The 19,149-nt window shown below is 61.5% G+C and overlaps 1 protein-coding gene across 1 annotated transcript; it reads left to right on the forward strand.

Moving 5' to 3' along the window:
• Positions 1-2,980: 2,980 nt before the first annotated feature.
• FIBCD1 (fibrinogen C domain containing 1) lies at positions 2,981-16,597 on the forward strand (the record flags this gene model as incomplete). Its single annotated transcript, XM_082295445.1, has 7 exons — positions 2,981-3,052; positions 7,975-8,451; positions 9,363-9,522; positions 10,242-10,378; positions 15,444-15,540; positions 15,878-16,057; positions 16,338-16,597. The coding sequence occupies 7 exons, from the start codon at positions 2,981-2,983 to the stop codon at positions 16,595-16,597; spliced, it is 1,383 nt and encodes a 460-aa protein (XP_082151571.1).
• Between the last annotated feature and the right edge of the window lie 2,552 nt (positions 16,598-19,149).

A 19,149-nucleotide genomic window follows, 5' to 3' on the forward strand; every position in this document is an offset into this window, starting at 1 on the left:
TGGCCCCTGGCACCCTGGGGATGCAGACCAAGTGTGGCTGAACACAACAAAGAGGGGAAAGTGCCACCAGGCCCCGTCTTGTGGTGTCCCGCTCTCTGGAGTGTCCTGTCCCCACGGCGGGCACAGAGATGACCCGAGCCCAGCCCCTGCCCGCCAGCCCCGCTGCAACTCTGGTCGCTGTCTTTGACCGACCACAACGTAGAAGACAGAGTCTGAAATGTTTAAAAAAGACTCGGTTTAGAGCTTGGGTCTGATCCTGTGTTGCTTCAGTCATTTTCTTCCCCCAGGCCAAGCCGGGACCCCGGGGCAGTGCGGGCAGAGCCGGCTTCGAGAGGGGAAACGCTGCCAGGAGCCGCAACTCCCAGCAGGACTCGCAGCCTCCCGGCATTCTCACATCAAACCTCTCTCCCGTTTTTGCCCTCGGGCCACAGCCTGAGACATGAATCATCCTCTCCGATGCCTATCGATCCGGGCTGGGCTGCTGACAGAACCCCCTCCTCACCCCCTCCCCCGCCAGCCCCCGGGGGGAAGGGTCCGTGCCCATCGGTGCCGAGCCGCCGCCGTGTGCCCAAGTCAAGGTGCACCCTGAGCACCCAGTCCCTCCCGACACAGCCTATGGAGTGGATCCAGGGCTGTGGGGCCGTGGGTCTCAGCTGGCCATGGACGCCCCTACCCATCACGTCCCCAGTTCCACAGCTACAGCCGGACCCTATGACAGGCAACAGGAGGTGACGCGGCTCGGCGTAAATCAGTGACGAGCCAGGCCAGTGTTCCCGCTGGCCCTTGGCCCTGGCAGGGCTCATCTCTCAAGCTCCCAAAACCACGGCCCCCTCCGCCAGGCAGGCGGCCTCCATCCCGCTCACCTCACTGCGTGGAGACCGGCAGCTGGGAACGGCACTGGGACCCGGGCGAGCCGCACCCTGCACCTGCACCCTCGCAGGCACCCGTGTCAGGGTGCAGTGGGGACACCCCACACACGGCAGGGCTGCGAGGGGCCAGCCCTGCTGGCACACCCCGGCCAGCAGGCTCCCAGGCATCCCATCCTGCACCACCTCCATGATTCGGCTGTGGGTAATGTCAAGGTATGTTGGATTGCAAATTAACCGTCAGCCCGCTGCACGGTCCCGGCTCCATCTGCAGAAAATGAGTTGCTGGACTTGGAGAGTGTCCAGTTGTGCAGCTCGGCGTGCCTAACGCCCAGGGCTGACAAGCCACTGAATCACTCCTCCCCGCGCTGCCAGGCCACATGAAGCCAAGATGCATTTCTTTTTAATGATAAGTTTTTATTGTTTGGAGTTCGGCTTAAACAGCTTCCCGGGGGCCAGCGCCTCCTGCTTCCAGCACGGCCGAGTGGAGCGGGGAGCCGAGCCCGGCTGGTGTGGGCGCACCGAGCACCAGTGGCACGAGTTGGCCAGTCTCAGCTGTAAAGGGAAGTCCTTGAAAACCGTCCATGGGGAAGGAGCTGGGCTGCCAGCCACGAGCATCGCCCGGTAAATCCACACAAAACATCTCTGCAGCCAAAGGCAGGATTTGCACCTGGCCAGGAGACAACACACACACACACCCCACACCACACACACACGGGTACCGACTGCTTGAGGCAACGCCTGTGCTTCCCTCCCCGCCCCAGACAGCTCTTTGGGAATATTTGCCAGCCCAGCACGCATCCAGCTCTTCCAAAAATAGGGTGTGTGTCCTGGAGAGAAGCTGCTTGGACCCCTCGTCCCCTACACATACCACCTGCCACCCCTGTGCCACACCTGCCCCCACAGGGAGGCAGCCCCCACCCCAGTGAAGCTGCATGAGAGCTGCTGGGAGGTCCTGACTGGGGCTGAGCTCCAGGGAACAGAGACCCAGGGGGGTTTGGAGGAGCCACTGTGCCGCCTGCCCAGGGGACAGCCTCATGCTGTAGGACAAGGGGCTGCAGGGCTGCCCAGGAGGTTTCCCAGGGGATTCTTAGCATGGAGAGAGAGCTCAGCCTCCCCCCAGCCGGATTGAAGCAGCGCTGAGCCATCGCTGCTCTCACGATGCTCCTCTGAACCTCTCAGCAACGCTCCTGCCCGCAGGTCAGACAAGTGGCAAATAAAAGATTTACGGGAGGTGCGGCAAAGCTATGGGAAGGAAAACCAAATCCACACGGGAGTGGCGGCACATCAGGCCGGGAGGGAGCCCTGGCACGCAGGGCTTTGGGCTGGGAACACCGGGGTTTGGGCATCGCTGTGACCCTGGAGGGGGTGGGGGGCGGCTGCTGCCTCCCCCCGCCAGACCAGCTTCCCACAGTGCGCTGGGCTTTGCTCAGAGCCTCCCAGCACTTTGGCTACCCTTGGGCACAAAGGTTTGGGGGGGTGGCAATGCCAATGCCAGCCCCCCACCCCCGCCCAGCACCCTGCCCATCCCTGCCCACCGATGGGATGAGGGGTGTTCCACGGGAGGATGTAGGGGCGTATCTTTGGAAAGGGGGTGAGCGGGTTCCGGGGCCATTCCCCCCTCTCCCCCCGGTCGCCTGTAGCACCCCCGATCCCGCTGGTACCAGCCCCCGCCTTACCTGCTGCCGCTCCTCCAGCTGTGCTGCCACATCTGGGCAGCTGCGGAGCCCGGGGCTGGAGGGGGGTCCGGGTCCGGGTCCGGAATGATTGGGGCGGCCGGGGGGCCGCGGGCGGTGCTGGGGGGGGCGGGGAGATCCCCCGGGGCATCACCGGGCGGGGTGCCCGAAGAGGGACCGAGGGAGCCCCGGGGGGGATCGGGGCGGGCAGGGAGGGAAGATCCACCCCCGTGTCCGTGCCCGTGTCCTCCCTCCCTCCTCTTCCTCCCTCCCTCCTCCTCCTCCTCCTCCTCCTCCGCCGCCGCCGCCGCCGCCGCCCGTCCTCTGCCGCGGCCAGCCGGGCAGCGCGGGCGGGCCGGGGGCTGCGCCGCCGGGGAGGAGGTTTGGGGGGGTCTGGGGGGGTCCGGGCACTTACTTAGGCTGGAAGTTGGCGGCGCGATGGGGAACGAGCGTTGGAAAACCGTGGGAGGAGCCTCGCAACTTGAGGATGGGCAGCAGGAGAAATCACAGGTACGGGGCGGGGGGCGGCGGGGGCCAGGGGGGATCAGCCAGCCCGGGGGTCTCAGCGACCCCCCAGTGTCCCCAGCGAGCTTTTCTCCCGGCGCACCCCAGCGTGGCGAGCTGCACCCCAGTCCCCCCCGTGCGAAGCCCCCCGGGCTGCACCTCCTCACCCCCTCCAATCAATGTGTTTATTAACCTGGAGCAAGGGCTTCCTCCCAGCCCCGGGGCTGCCCCGGCCGGGCAGCGGGCGATGCTCCGGGGCTGCCACACGCCTCTGCTGAACCGCTACATGCTCTGAACTGCTTAAATAACCCTTTAAAAGGGATTTGGCATCTCAGCTCCGCGCCGCAGCCGGAGTCATCCCTCCCGGTTCGGGGGCTCCCGGCCGCCCGACCCGCTCTTAACCTCCAGGAGCCCCGCTGGTTTTTGGGGGGAGGCCGGCGCTGCGGCGGGGTGCGGTGGAGCGGCGGCAGAGCCTGCGGTGACACGCGGGGGATCCGGCACGTGCCGGAGCCTGTTTGCACATCCCGCTGCACGTGTGCCAGCTCCACCAGCCCGGCGTGGCCGGCCACCAGCCACCGAGCACGGCCGAGCAGGTAGGGAGTCCGGGAAGCCCAGCGTGGTTCGGCTTGGAAGGGACGTTAAAGATCACCCAGTTCCAACCCCCCTGCCATGGGCAGGGACACCTTCCACTAGACCAGGTTGCTCAAATCCCCATCCAGCCTGGCTTTGGACACTTCTAGGGATAGGCACAGGCATGGTTGCACGCTGAGTGCAGGCAGGGTGGGAAGAAGGAGCGCGGAGTATGGGCAAACGTGTCTGGGAAGAGCTGGAGGACAGCGAATCTCCGGCGAGCCTGTGAGTGGAGGGAAGGAGCCAAGAGCTGGCAGTGCTGCCCTTCCTCGGCACCCAGGAGCTGGGCAAGGATGGGGGGAGCAGACTTGAGACACGCTCCACCCCAGGTCCGCCACTTCCCTGTCCCCTGACATCCGCAGCAAGGCAAGAAAGGGGCTTCTGCCTGACTTCTTCCTTCTGCACACCCTTCCCTGCGCCCTCATCTCCCCGGACAGCCCCTCCATGCCGAGTAGCTTGCGCGCCTCTCTGGAGAGGGGCTGCGCACCCCAGGAGACTTCTGAGCCCCCGAGAGAGAAACCACCCTACCCTCGTCTCCCTGGCAGAGCTGCCTCCCTGTGCGCAGCCCCTGCCCGCAGGGATTCGAGCAGCGCCATCCGTTTGGAGCTGCCATCCCCGGCTTTGTGCCCCCCGCGGCCCCGAGGGTGAGCCGGGCAGGGTGGATCCAGCCCCACCACCCGTGCGGGGCTGGAGAACCCAGCGCGGGGCTTGATGGTTCAGGGTGGGTTGCAAAGGATGTACAGAGTTTGCCGTGCAGCCGGAGCTGCGATCCCAGCTCCCGCAAGCTCCGGTGCAATCCCATCGCAGCCCGCCCGCATGCTCACCCACAGAGCCGGCTCCAGCGCGCTCGCCATCCTTCCCTTCTCCTCTCCTCTTCCCGATCCGCAGAGTATGGTGTGCCGTGGGAGCGGTCGCAGGCAGGCTCTGGGTGACGGAGGGAGAGTAGGAAAAGGGGAGCGGGATTCAGTTCACCTGCTCCGTGCCCGCGGGGAGCCGGCGGAGCGCGGCGCTGGGCTCCGGGAGGGCGGCCGGGACACAGCCCGGGCCCAGGGCGAGGGGACGGGGGCTGCAGCCCTGCGCCAGGCGGAGCAGCAGGGCGGAATGGGCAGGGAGGGTCGAGAGGGACGGAGCAGTGGAGAAAAATGATGCAAAATGAGCTGCTCTGCTCGGGCAGCTCTGGATGAGCGATAGGTTCGGGATGAGGGACTGACCCTTGCTGCCCTGGGGCGCCTATAGCGCTGGGTGGACCCCGGCAGGAAGGTGGGGGTACCTGGACTGAAGTTTGCACCAGCAGCTGAGCCTGGGCAATGCAAACCACAGTGTCCACTTGCCTCGGAAGCAGGACACAGGTTCTGGTTCTGCTTCGTACCTGGCTGAGGGCACAGACCAGAAGGAGAGCAGCCAGGCTGCTGGACTGCTGCCTGCCGTCCCACAGCAGCGCTTGTCTGGTGAGCTGGGGAGGAGCAGGGATTTTGGCAGGAGCAAATGGGACCTCCTCATCTTAGAGCATCTCCCAGGGCAAAGCTCAGCCTCTCCTGCCACCACTCTCCATCCATGCCCTCCAGGGACCGGCCACCTCCGGGTGCTCAGGGGACAAGCCAGCTTTTGTCGTTCCCTTCCCACAGGCTGCACGTGCTGGAGCTGCTTGTCTCCATCTCCAGCGCTGGCCGAGTAGGCTGGGAGATGCTTTGAGGGGCCTGATGGGGTCCAGAGCTGCTCATGAAATGTGGCTGGGTCACCAAGGACCCAGCCCCCACGGGTGACCAAGCATAGATCTACTGCCTGTGCCAGTGCAGAGCACGGAGAGCCCAACTCAGCTTTGCACTGAGGACACAACCATCCCTCAGATCCTGCCTGGGGCTCCCTCCCAGGCTCCAGAGCAGGTTTGCAAGTGAAGATCTGCTCATCCCAAGCGCCACTCAGTCTCACAGCTTCTGGTCTCCTTAGGAACGAGTGATTTGAAGATACTGGGACCTCCAGCCCAATGGATGTCCCCAGGAGAACATCAGTAACCAGGGAAGGGTGATGTCCTATAGCTGTCCAAAAGTCTTGGCGAGAATTCCAAGGCCATGGAACAGACAGCAGGAACCCTAGGGATCATGAGAGCTGTGGTCATGGTGAGGCAGGAGCGTGTGGCAGGGGTATCTGCAGGGTCCCATGCCAGCAGCTGGGCATGCTGCTGCAGTGTTGCTGTGCTGGAGGGGCTTGGGGGGACCCCCACTCCAGTTTGGAGTGTTGCTGGTGCCACTGGCTGAGTTTCCCTCCTCTCCCCACTGCAGGTTGCCAGGTAACACAACCTGCCAGCAAAATGCGTGGGACTCATGAAGCTGCCGCCACTTAGGATCTTGCAGTTGCAAGCAGAGGGGATCATTTTGGAAGGGGATTGGCCCCCAATTCCTGTTGCCGGTGGGAAGGCAGTGGTTCTGGGGCTTGAAGGCTGGAAAACAGCTGGATACAGCTTCCAGTGTGGTGGTACATCCGGGCAGAGCTGCGAGATTTTGGTGTGTTACAGCCCAGTTGGGATTTGTGTGGCTGTGGGAAGCAGAACATCATCTGTTCATGGCTCTGCTCTGGGAACTCTTACTGCTCAGAGGGAACCCTTGGCCTTTGCAGCCCATCCATGTGCCCCTCAAGATGGGGAAGGCAGCAGTGTTGGGAGCAGCAGCAGCAGGATGGGAGGGCACAAAGTCCTGGAGATGAGGGTGCTGTCACAGCCAGGACCACCACAGGGACATGGTCCCTGCTCAACCTGTAGATCCCAAACCACCTGACAGTGGCCTTTGGTCAGCAGCCACCCCTCCTGTCACTTCTGTGCTTGCAAGCTGCTGAGGGGCCCAGCTGAGCCCAGGTCGTGAGTGTCCACACAAGGATCTCAGCAATGAGCATCTCCCACCCCTGTCTGCCACCATCCTGCTGCTCCTGGGTGTCCCCTGTGCCCCCAAGCCAGGGCTCCATATCTACACACACCAGACAAACTCCTCAGCCTGCTTGCCCTAAACTTCCCTTATTGCCTTTGACATCTCCTTTTAACGTGCACCGAGGGGCTGAGCCTGGGCCTCTCTCCTCACAGAGATCCCTGCAGGTGGGTTCCCATTCGGTGCTGCAGCCTCACTCCTGCAGAGTGGGGGAGTGGGCGAGAAACCTGGGGCATACCTTGGGGCTGGTGGTGCATCCTTGGCCCCCCAGCCAGCCCCGCTGCCTCTGGGGTCACCTTAATGCAAATGATTGCGTGAGCGTGAATGGAATGAAGGGTGCTTGAAGGAAGGTGTCACTCCAGATAGATGTGCACGGGAGGGGACAGGGCCTGGGAAATCTTTGCAGATGCAGCAATTTTCCCCTCGTTTCTGGGGAAAGTAGTCTTTGTCTCTCTGAATCTGCAGTTTGCTGCCAGCCCTGCAATTCCTTGTGACAGCCGTGGCCAGGGTCAGGGGAAAATCACAGCCTCTGTCCTGCAGGTGTAATGAGGAGGGGAGGTGGAGGGGGACTGGGAGCTGACGGGATCAGGTGGCAGCTCACTCGCTCTGCACTGCCTGCGCTGGCACTTCAGGCTTTGCAGGTGAAAAAGGCTCTTGGTGGGCATGGAGCAGCTCCCATGGGCTGAGCCAATGGGTCTGAACAGCAGCGGAGCTGCCAGAGGGGCTGGGGGGGTCAGAGACCTTTTCCACAGCAACTCCCCCTTGCTGGGAGGCTCTGGGACTGATCCAAAGGCTCTGGGAGCAACTCTTCCCCCCTCCAGCAGGAAATGAGGTGACAAAGGGGACGGAGATATGCGGCCTGCCATAGCTGGGAGATGCCACGTGGAGAGCAGGTCCCCACGATGCTCAAGGCAACGTGACCCCAGCACTGACCCACAGCCTGCCTTTGTTGCTTTCCCTGCGGTCCCTGCTGTGAGGGACACGAGGTGTTTTCCCCTTTCCTCCCCATATTTGTGCCCAAGGCAGCAGGGAGCCCCACACGCATCTCCCAGGGAGCCAGGGCTGCTCCAGCCGAGGATCACCGCCGTAAATAAAACATGCCAGCGGGAGCCGGCGGCTGCTGTGCCTTCGCTCTCGTTATTATTTCATACCCCACTCCCAGGTGGGTTTAGCTGCTCTGCTCACTCGGTGTTTGCCTGTGGCCTCCACATCCCTGGCAGAGCCGCAGGGCTCCCTGGGGTCCCCACCCTCCCTCCTCTGCTCCAACGTCATTGCCAGACCTCCCAAAGCCCGTGCGGGTTTGACCCTACCTCTGGGATGAAGGGGCGCGGGATGTGTCTGTCCAGAGGGGTGCTGATGGTGTGTCTGTGTCTCTGCCTACAGAGGATGAGCTGTGGGTACATCCTGTGCACCGTCCTGCTGTCGGTGGCCGTCCTCCTGGCGGTGACAGTCACGGGGGCCATCCTCTTCATGAACCACTACCACACGCCCGTCACCGAGTCGCCCCCCGTGATCAGCACCAACCCCGAGGAAGCCAACGCGCTGGTGACCATCGAGAAAGCCGACAGCTCCCGCATCAACATCTTCATCGACCCCAACTGCCCCAGCGCTGCCGGCACGCTGGGCCGCATGGAGGGGCTGCAGACCTCCCTGCTGCGCGCCGTCACCGACCACGATGCCGAGGCCAAGGCCACCAAGAGCCAGCAGAAGGCCCTGCTGGTCACAGTGGCAGACGAGGTGGCCAAGCTGCTGACCCACGCCGTGCAGCTGCGCGCCGACTGCGACGGCCTCAAGAAGGGGCACAGCGCCATGGGGCAGGAGCTCAGCGCCCTGCAGGGAGAGCAGGGCAGGCTCATCCAGGTGAGCCGGGGCTGGCAGTGCCAGGCAGGGCTCCCTGGGGATAGAAAACCCTGTCCCAATGTCCCCGGGAGTATGGCTGCTTGCAGCCCCTGCCCACAGTATCCAGGGGAGAGCTCCAGGAGAAGGAGCTGAGATTGAAGGCAGGTGCTTGGGAATTGGAAGTCGGGAAGTGTCTCCCTGCCAAGCCACCCCAGTGCCAGTGAGCATGGTGTGCAGCCTCCCACGCTGGGGCCTCCCAGATCCAGGTCCAGTTTGAGGGCTCCAGTCAGAGCCAAGCACAGCACAGAACCTTCTCAAGGGCAGTTCATGCAGCAATCAGCCCCCCCCTTTTCACAGTCCCCAAAATTTCCCAGCCAGTGAGCTGTGTTGAAAGCTTACCTGAGTATACCAGGGGTCTGCCAGGTGATCCTGCAGCAAGATCCAGGCATGGCTGGATGCTCCAGTACCTCCTGGTACTCAGCTGCCTCTGTCCAGAGCTGCTTGTTTCTCGGTGCTTCACTTCGTTCCTCATCCTCCTGCCGTGCCACGGCCACCCCGTGTCACTCTCCCAGCCTGGGTCACCTCAGGGGACGATGAAGAGCTGGCAGCTGCCTCAGGACACGGCTATTCCTGCCGCCTCCGTCATCCTGTCCTTTGCCGAGAGATGCTCTTTATCCCATGGGGTGGCAGCACCAATGCACCCAGGTTTGGGGATTTCTCCTCCCTGGTGGCAATAGGTGCTTACCTGGACCCTGGCCCCTGCCAAAAAGCAACAGAGATGTTTTATGGGATCTGCTGTGGATTTATGCCCCCACCAGCCCTTACCCTGGCATTGCTGAGCGGTGGGAGCAGGCAGAGTGGTCAAGGGGCTGGGATGTGGAAGGGATTTACCAATTTAGCCACAATTCTGTGCCCCTCCATGTGTCACATAGCTGCTCTCGGAGAGCCAGACCAACATGGCTCGGCTGGTGAGCTCCGTCAGTGACGTTCTGGACACGCTGCAGAAGGAGCGCGGCGGGGCCCGGCCCCGGCTCAAGGCTGACCTGCAGCGAGCGCCGGCCAGGGGAGCGCGGCCCCGGGGCTGCTCCAACGGTGAGCCTGCATCCCTGCCAGTCCCTGGGAAGAGGGATGTGCCTGCAGCTGCCGTGGGAGGGAGAAAACCACCCAGGGATGGGGCAAACCATCCTGGAGAAGGGATTTAATACAGTTCAGGGGCTGGCAAGGAGGTGGAGAAGGAGGGAGATGGGAAAGTGTGTTCTGGAAGGGGAGGTTCTCACTGTGCAGCCCCCAGATGTCCATAAACCAGAACAAAAGCCCCTTCACACCCCTGCAAACCCATCTGCTCCCAACAGAGCATAGCAGGGGCACAGGCAGAGCAAGGAGCCACCGTTCACCTCCATCAGGTGTGGAGGGTGGCCCTACACGGGCTCGGCATAAACAGTCACATTCCTCAGCATTGGGTTGAGATGCAGCTGAGTGAGTCCATCCTGGAGCTGGGAGCATGTGCCCACAGCCTCCCTGGGCATCGACTCTCCCTTGTCCCTGTCTGGGCCCCATCTTGCCCTTGGCATCACCACGGACATGGGGTCAGTCCCTACCAGCTCCTGGGGGGTCCCCATGGTGGCTACGTCCCCCTGGGCACTGCTGGCCCTGAGCATCAGAGGAGAAAAGATGGAAAGAGCAAAGCACCAAGCTGCCAACTAGAGCTGGAAGCAAGGTTGAGAGCCTGGCAGAAACGGCAAGACATTAAATTAGATCATTAATTAACCAGCTTTCCCCTCATCCCACCCCATCCCAATGCCACGCTGCAGGCTCCCGGCCCCGAGACTGCTTTGACATCTATGCGAGTGGACAGCAAGAGGACGGGATTTACTCCATCTTCCCCACACACTACCCCGACGGCTTCCAGGTCTACTGTGACATGACGACAGACGGGGGCGGCTGGACGGTGAGCTGCCACCATGCTGGGGACACTGGGTGATGCCACCGCCAGCCACGGGCTGGCCCTGCGCCAGGGCACTGGGGGTGGGAGATGTCACTTCTGACACTTGGATGTGTCATCAGGACGGACAATAAATGTCAAGGGGGCCTGACTGTGCACCCAGAGCTTCCCAGCGGTGCCACCAGAGCCCTGAGCTGAGGCCAGTCCCTGCCCTGGACTGGGGAGCTTGGCTGGAGCTGGAGGGGGGTTTCAGGCAGGGAGTTGGATGCCACCACTGGAATTTGTCCTTCTCAGCAGGACTGGGGCATGGTTGGGGCACAGTGTGGCTGTGGCTGTGCCATGGGGCATGTGGCTGTGCTTTGCCCCATCCTCATGGACCCAGTGAGCCGGTGCTGGGGCTCAGGGCAGACCCCAAACCTGGCACGTTTGGCCTCATCTAAGGCCGGGGTGCCCGGGGCACCTCGGATGCTGCGCTGATTCACTCCCTGTCCGATTCACTTTGCCACGGCAGCTGCACTGGCCCTGTAATCACAGTAATGGGGGCAGGGAGCAGGGGGATGGGGGGACATGGCACTGCCAGCCCCAAGCCTGGAGCCCCCCATTGCCCCAGGCACCACTTGGGTGCGAGCAGCCTCTCTGCCCTGGAGGACATTGCTCGGTGGGCCAGTAGGACAGAGAGGGGGTCCCAGGAGGTGGTGGGGTCTCAGCAGGAGGGGTGGGCAGGCAGCGTCTGCCCTGAGGACACGCTGCATGAGCCGAGCTGGACAGCACCCCTCCAGCTGGGTGCTCTAGGAAACAAATCCCCACGATCTGATTCCCCTAAGCAGCTTTGAGCAGCACCAGGAGGGAGCTTAGCCCCCCTGCCCTCAGGCACTGATGAGCCTTCGACCTCCCAGAGCCCACCCCGGGCTGGAGGAACCTGTGGTGTCTGGGTCTTACCAGCAGCTCCAGTGGGGAAACTGAGGCACAGCACAGCCCCGGGACCTCAGCTCTTGGGGGCTCACAGAGGGAAAAGGGGGGACGCTTCTGGCTCCTCGGGGTGCGGAGGGTCCTTGCAAACCCCGTGCGCAGTCTGCACAGCCTCCACCAGCCCCAGCCATGCCTGAAGAGCAGCCCAAGGTGATTAGCGAGACACTCAGAGGCTTATTTAAAGCTGCTGCAGGCGGGAGGGCTCGGGCTGGGCTGGGCAGGGGGCACGGCGAGTGATTCTAAGCCCGGCAGCACCGGGGGGTCTGGGCATGGAGTGGCACAAACACCTCGGCTCAGCCGTGCCTTGATGAGGCAAGGAGCCAAACCAGGGGCTGAATCGCAGTGGTCCAGAGACAGCCAGAGCAGGGTTGAGGGTGCACACCCCAGGCTCCTGTTTCTTGGGGCTGCTCTGCAGTAGAGGGTCCCAAACGTGCCTCCAGCCCCTTGGGTGCAGGGATTGTCTCAGCCATCTCCCAGGGGCCGGGGGTGTGGGGATCTGGCTGATCCAGGCTCCAGGTAAGCCATGGCACGGCTGGGTGCCGTGGTGCGGAGCCTGGGAAATTTCCCTTCCCTTCCCTTCCCTTCCCTTCCCTTCCCTTCCCTTCCCTTCCCTTCCCTTCCCTTCCCTTCCCTTCCCTTCCCTTCCCTTCCCTTCCCTTCCCTTCCCTTCCCTTCCCTTCCCTTCCCTTCCCTTCCCTTCCCTTCCCTTCCCTCCTCCTCTCCTCCTCCTCCTCCTCTCCGGAGCGATTACTCCTGACATTTGGGCTTATTTGCATGTGGGTGGGTGGGTGGAAGCGATGGCAGCAGCTGAATCAATTTTGACTCGGGAGCTTGGGAGCTGCTGAGCTCAGCTTTAGCCTGCCTGGACAGCTCAGAGGCCACGGGGAGTGGGGCAGGGGGAAGAGCGCAGAACCTCACTGTCCCCATGGCATGATCCACAGAGGCAGGGTCCTGGTTGCTCCCTGTCCCCGTCCTCGGGAAGGCTGAGCAAGGCACGGCTGGTTTGTGCCCCCTCGGTCCTGCCCACCAGCAGCAGGGCCCCGATTGCAGCTGGTGGGGATGTGAATCTGGGTCAGTGCCCACCGGTGCTGATGGGAGCATCCAAATCCTGTGCCCAGCACTGACTGTGATTGCAGTGACTGCCCTGGGACTGCCCAGCCCAGCTCCCCCCTTGACACTCACCCCTGGCACTTTATTAGTAATAATGGGGTGACAGAGGTATGGGGAGGCTCAGCATCCCAGGAGGCCTCAAAAAGTTGCCTTTTCAGGTGATGTTGTCTTCAGAATGTCTTTGCAAATGCCCCACACTCCTCCCAGTGCCCCTGAGCCTCCATTACTGCTCATCTGGGGCGAAATCCCCTGGGATCAGCATCTCAGTTCCATAAGCAACGGTGCTCTGTGTGCCTCAGCATCATTTCCACACACAGCACGTATTGGGAAATGGTGGGAAAGCTGAAGGATGCAGAAGAAAAGGCTGTGCCAGCAGGACGAGGGCTGTGGTAACATTAAGTGACAGCTTCCAGCTTCAGGGGCACCTGCTGTGCTGGGACACTGGTGGGGAGAGCTTCACCAGCCCGGTCATCCCCCAGTGGAGAGGGCCTGGAGAGGGATGGGGGCTGAGCAGACACTGGTGCACTGACACTGGGCTGGGGTAAACCAAAGGCAGGGGGTGAGAGGAGCCTGGAGAAACACGTGCTGTTTCCAGAGGATGTGGTTTATGTGTCACCACAAACGGGGACGAGACAATTGTGCTGGCAGGGCCAGGCAGGAGCAGTTCCTGGGATGGGCAGTGCTGCCAGCTGTGGTGCTCACAGGCTGTCCCATGGGATCAGCACTTCCTGGAGACTGGCTCTTCTCCCTGGCTGAGCCCAAAGATGGTCTCCCTGCTGTGACAGGGCTCAGAGGACACCTTGGGGACAGGGCTGTGGGATCTGCACCATGGATGCCAAAACTGGACCAAGAGCCTGAGCACTGCAGTGGTGGTGAAGTGATGGCTGAGCATGTCCCCAGCTGGGGAGTTTCAAGCCCACCAGGAGTTTGGTGGAACTGAGGGAGAGGAGGCTGCCAGTGCCATGGCAGGTGCTCCCAATTTTCTCTGCTTTTAACCCATTTTTCTCGGCTGGCAGCTTTGTAGGAGCCTGTCCCTTCCCCATGGGCACAACTGGAGGAGGCAGAGAATGAGGGAGATAAATATTTCAGCCTTGCCCTTAAAGAAGGGAGGGAAATCCTTTTTGCTTAAGAGGGGGTGATGCATATTTGATGAGGAGGAAAAAAGCAGCGAGGCAAGGCTGGGAGCACGATGAGCCTGTGGGTCACCCCAGCCTTCCCAGCATCCTGGTGCAGGGGGTGAGCAGGAGGCTCCCACATCCCTGCCTGCACGTGGTGGGTGCACAAAAGAAGCACGGAAGGGACTGTGCATGGGAGATGATGAGGATGGAGCAGAAGACTCAGGAGGACACAGAACCTCCAGCACTCACCAGGTTTCAGCAACCAGTCTGGTTTCAACCCCCTTGGGGCTGAGCCTGGTGGGCAGTGCGGCACTGAGGGCTCCTCCAGGGCGATTCCTGAGCTGTGTCAAGGCTCAGCCAACGGGGCCCTGTCCCTCATGCTTCCCTGGGCACCACTCAGGCAATTGGCCTATTTACAACCGTGGGTCAAAGCCGATTAAGAGGGAGCGCTGCTGCTGCGTCCACCGCCTTCCCCACACAGCAGTGCCGGAGCCAACACTGGCCAGGGAAAATCAGCTTCAGGCTCCTGTCCAGCCACACCGTCCCCCTTTCCCAGCAAGCCTGAAGAAAGCCCCTTTAAAAGGGCTTAACCACAGCTTCTCAAGTGCTCAGCACAGGGATAAAAATTAAGGCTCTAATTCTAGAAGGTAAGTACAGCAGGATCAGAGCCGTGCCATGCCGAGGAGTGTGCCGGAGCCTCAGCCGGCACACGCAGCCCCAAAAATGCCCATCTGGGGAGGGGCAAACCAGTGAGAGGTTCACAAGGTCCTTCTGCTTCACACGCCAGGATGAAACCCGGCATGTGCAGGAGGGCAGGAGCAGCCAGGGGGAGCAAAGCATGGTGGCTTCCCAGCTGTCTTCGGGGCTCATCTGCATTCCTCAGTCCTGGGATGCTGGAAGCTCAACTCGGCAGCGCAGCCGAGCTCTGAAGATGGGGTCCTCTGGCCCCTGGGCTGCCAGAGCATGGGATGGCTCCGAGTGTCCCAGCTGTCCTCACCACGGCCTCGGGAGTGTGGAGATCGGTGGGAGTGGGGCGGGCTTGCTCAGCCAACTTTAATGCAATTAATCCAGGGCTGGAGGCTTAATTAAGTTCAAATGGTCGGGCATGAAGCAGCATTTCCTGGATCGCTGTCAATAAATCAAACCCAAAACTATGGATAAAAGGGGATGAAAGTCACAGAGCACACACGCCGATGAGCAGATGGGAGAGGAAAAGGGAAAGGCTCCGAGCAGAAAAGCTGCGCTGAGCCCTGGGATCTGGCTGGGATCTGGGAACTCTGCAGGGCTTGGGGCGGTCAGTGCCCCACAGTTAATTTCTCTGGAAGACTAATGAGGCTGTCACAGAGATGATGCTTTATGATGGGGTGCCTGCCCAGGAGAGCAAGGAGATCCAGGAGGAAGAAATCAGCTGCTGGGTTCTTACACAGTCCTGAGCAGCCACTGCTGGCAGCGGAGCTCCAGCCTGGGGGTCTGCCGTCCGTGTCTCTGCTCCCATGTGCGGTAGCAGAGCCGGGCTGTTCAGAGGCAGGTGCAGGGTGTCCACCACGCCAGGGACACCCAACGACTTCCCAAGGAGCTGCAGGTTCCCTGAGCTCTGCTCACATTTCCAGACAGGATCCGCTGAAGGATCGGTTTTATCAGAACCGACTCACCCACCCCTGGGAGCCGGCAGGCAATGATCCAGCATTTCCCCGGGGACCTCTCCCCAGCATCCCTGAGTAATCACTGAGCCGACAGGGTTTAATTTGTGCCTGTGTCTAATTAGGCGGTGGCAGGGGGAGGTGGGCAGCACGGTGGGGAGCAGAGGGGTTGCCTGGGGTACACAGGCTGAGAGCAGCCCCACAACTTTTTGTTTGGCCTTTTTGTCTCCCCAGGTGTTTCAGCGGCGGGAGGATGGCTCTGTGAACTTTTTCCGTGGCTGGGAAGCCTACAGGGACGGCTTCGGGAAGCTGACAGGAGAGCACTGGTTAGGTGTGTGGGGTTGGCTGTGCTCGATCCTGGGCAGGCTGGCAAAGTCTGGGCTCCCCTGCGGAGGTCTGGGGTTTCCTTTGTGATGGAAGGGACACTGAGACCCCCCTGGACAGCACCCATGTCCTGGGAGTGACGGGCTGGGCAGACACGGAGGGGATGGGGTGGCTGCAGAGGGCAAGGAAGCCATGGGGCTGTTTGCCCCCGAGCTGAGCACGTCCACAGAGCGAGGGGTGGAAAGTGCGAACTGCTCCCTGTCCCACCCGGCACTCCCTCCCCGGGGACTCCTGGCCACCCCATCCCCACGGGGTCCCCACACTCACCCCTTTCCCTCTGCCAGGGCTGAAGAGGATCCATCTGCTGACGGTTCAGGGCAGCTACGAGCTCCGCATTGACCTGGAGGACTTTGACAATGGCACCGCCTTCGCCCACTACGGCAGCTTCGGGGTGGGACTCTTCTCCGTCGACCCCGAGGAGGACGGGTACCCCATCAGCATCGCTGACTACTCAGGGACAGCAGGTAGGGCAGCAGGATGGGGGGGCACACGTGGGCCCATGGGCAGGGGGAGCCCACAGCCACAAAACCCCTTTGCTGGGGTGCTCCAGTGTCCTCTGGCAGCAGCAGCGGCTGCATCCCTGTGGCCTCAGGGAGCTGCAGGCACAAGCAGGGCTGCGGTTGGGCATCTGCTGGAGGAGCCCTGTTGGAGGAGCCTCACTGGGGTACCCAGGGAAGTCCCATGGGGCAGGGACCTAGTCCAAGGGCAGGAAGTGCCCATCAGGACTCCTCTTCCCTGGGACAGGTGACTCCTTCCTGAAGCACAACGGGATGAAGTTCACCACCAAGGACCTGGACAACGACCACTCGGAGAACAACTGCGCCGCTTTCTACCACGGCGCCTGGTGGTACCGCAACTGCCACACCTCCAACCTCAACGGGCAGTACCTCAAGGGCCACCACAGCTCCTACGCCGACGGCATCGAGTGGTCCTCCTGGACCGGCTGGCAGTATTCCCTCAAGTTCACCGAGATGAAGATCCGGCCCATCCGGGAGGAGAATTAGCTGATGGCATGAGCCCCCCACACCGTGCCCAGTCCCCTGCCCTTCCCCACCGCCCTGCAGACCCACTCCCTCAGCTGCCATCCTCTCTGAAGGCTTGCCCACCTCTGAGGGGCCCCTAGGGAGCACCTGCTGCCAGCGAGGGTGACTTTAGCTCCTGGGCACCCACAGACTTTGCCAGACCTTTGCTTCCCACTGCCACGGCTCCCCTGCAGCCAGAATGGGTGTCCTGGCCAGAGTGTGACCCACGGCCTGTGCTCATGGCTAGGGCAGAGAGGATGCAGGGACTTGGGCAGAGGTGCCCAGAAGGGTCCTGCAAGGAAGGGAAGGGGCTGCCTGGAGGGAAGGAGGGAGGGATGCAGCAGCCCAGGGAGGCTGAGCACCTCTGGTCGCCTCTGCTCCGGGCACTGACACCAGGCAGTGGGCTTGCCAAGCTGGCAAGGGAATGGGGGCACTTGCCATGGGGAACCCCAGGTCCCCCAAACCCACAGGACTGGAATGAGGCTGCTGCTCCACAGCTCCAGCTCCCCCCATGGTGCTACTGGTGATGGGGAGGGCTCAGCTGGGCCAGCCTGACTGTGCCAGCGATTCCCTCTCCGGACTGCGGGACGCTCTCCTCCACCCCTGCTAGAGCAACGCAGCTGGGGAGGGATGACCACCAGCTCATTAGTCCCTGTTGTCCCTGTCCTGACTCCTGGAGCCTCCCAGCAGGTCAGAACACCCCAAAGTGAGCCAGCACAGTGCTGCAAGGACGCACACCCAGAACCAAGCACAGCACAGAGCTGTTTTGGCAGTGCTGGGGAAACAGGGAGCACAACAAGGAAGAGGAGCAGGCGAGAAAGGCTCACTTCCCACCACAGCTCTGCCTGCATTTCACAGCCCTTCCCTCCCAACCAGACCCATTTGGATTCATGTTGAACTTTCGTCGTCCAAAAGCTGTGACCTTTCCCCAAACCCTTCAGGCAGCACAGCCACATCTCCCTGTGAGCCCTCTCAGCTCGCTGCTGGCCTGGGCACCTGCATTCCTCTTCACCCCGGCTGAGCCGCGGTGCTGGCTCGGCACCTGCAGATAACCAAAGCCTTTCATTTCCTCAAATCCCGTTAAGGTTTTGCAAAAAAGAAGCCCCGAGTGGGGCTTAGCATCTGCAGGGCCCTGATAACCAGGCGGCAGCACCAGCTGGCCCAAGCAGGAGCTGCTATGGGGTGCGGGACTGATGTCTCCTGCTGGCTCTCTGGAAGGACTCAAATGGGGGATTTTGTCCAAAAAAAAAAAAAAAAGAGAACCAAATGTGAGCAGACTCTGAACAGGGAGGGGAGGGGACAGATGGAACCCTGCCACCCTTTACATCATTTTCTGCCTGTGCTACAGCAGAGCCCTGGCCCCAAGAAACACCATCGGACAGGCAGAAGGACTGAGGAGGGGAGGAAAACTCCCCCTGTCCCCATTTCCAGGGGGGCTTAAAGCATGGGGAGATCAAAGGCTCAGCTTCCCGACTGTGCCAGGTTTCTACTTCCCTCTGTGATTCTTCTTTTTGTTAAGCCTTCCCCAGCTTGGATCTTGTGCTGGACAAGCTCTCTCACCTACTGGGTGAGTCCCTGTCCATCTGCCCTGACAGGGAAACAGGGACAAGTGATGCATTGGGATCACCACAGCTTTTTACTCTGCCAGAGAGATTTTTCAGAGCCCTCAGGTGAGGATGAGCTCTGAGTGAAGGCACCAGCTTTACCCACTCCATCCATGCCCGGAGTAGCTGGCCAGGCTGGCTTTCTGGAGCGATGGGAACTGGGGGAACTCAGCAGTGGCATTTCTCAGCACAACAGCAGGAGCTCTGACAGTTTCCAAGGAGCTTCCTGCATTCCACTGGACCTCTCAGGAAAGGGTCCTGCCTGCACCCATCTTTACTTTGCGATCAGTTATTTTGGTGGATTAGCTGTAACTGGCTTCTCTGATGCTTTGGGCAGGAGTGCACACAGAGCCATGTGCCAGGTGGGAAGGCTCAACCCCTCCCCAGACCCCTCCGTGGTGTTCTGCCATGCCAGGGAGGGAACATTGTACGTTGGTTTGTTGGTAGCACACCCTTGTGTAACTGCCCGTGTCACCCGGGACCCCCAGAGACTTTGACTTGCACGAGAGGTATTTGATCCATGCCAAGATGCAGGATTTCCCAGGATTATTCCCAAGAGCTCACACATTGCCCCATGGCCCCAAATTAGGTTAAACCCATCCGTGGTGACACCTCCCTGGAAAGGGGTGGGCAGGGGTGACCGGGGGTCTGGGATATGGCCATGAACCTTCCCAGAGAAGCCCTGGGCCAGGCTGTGGTGTGTAGCAGTGCCGTGAAGTCTAGGTTATGTGTGAGTGTGTCCAACGCTGTACATGTGGACTTTCTAAACTCCTTAATAAAAGGATCTCATCGTTACCCACCGTGTGACAGCCGTGCCCACGGCACAGCGCGGGGACACGGCCAGAGGGACCTGCTGTGGTGACAGCAAAGGGAGTGACAGCGGGTCACTGCAGCTCCTCGCTGCGCTGGGTGATGGCTCCTTGCCCGTGC

The sequence above is a fragment of the Coloeus monedula genome (assembly GCF_965178545.1).
Source record: "Coloeus monedula genome assembly, chromosome: 21".
In the NCBI taxonomy this organism is placed as follows: Eukaryota; Metazoa; Chordata; class Aves; order Passeriformes; family Corvidae; genus Coloeus; species Coloeus monedula.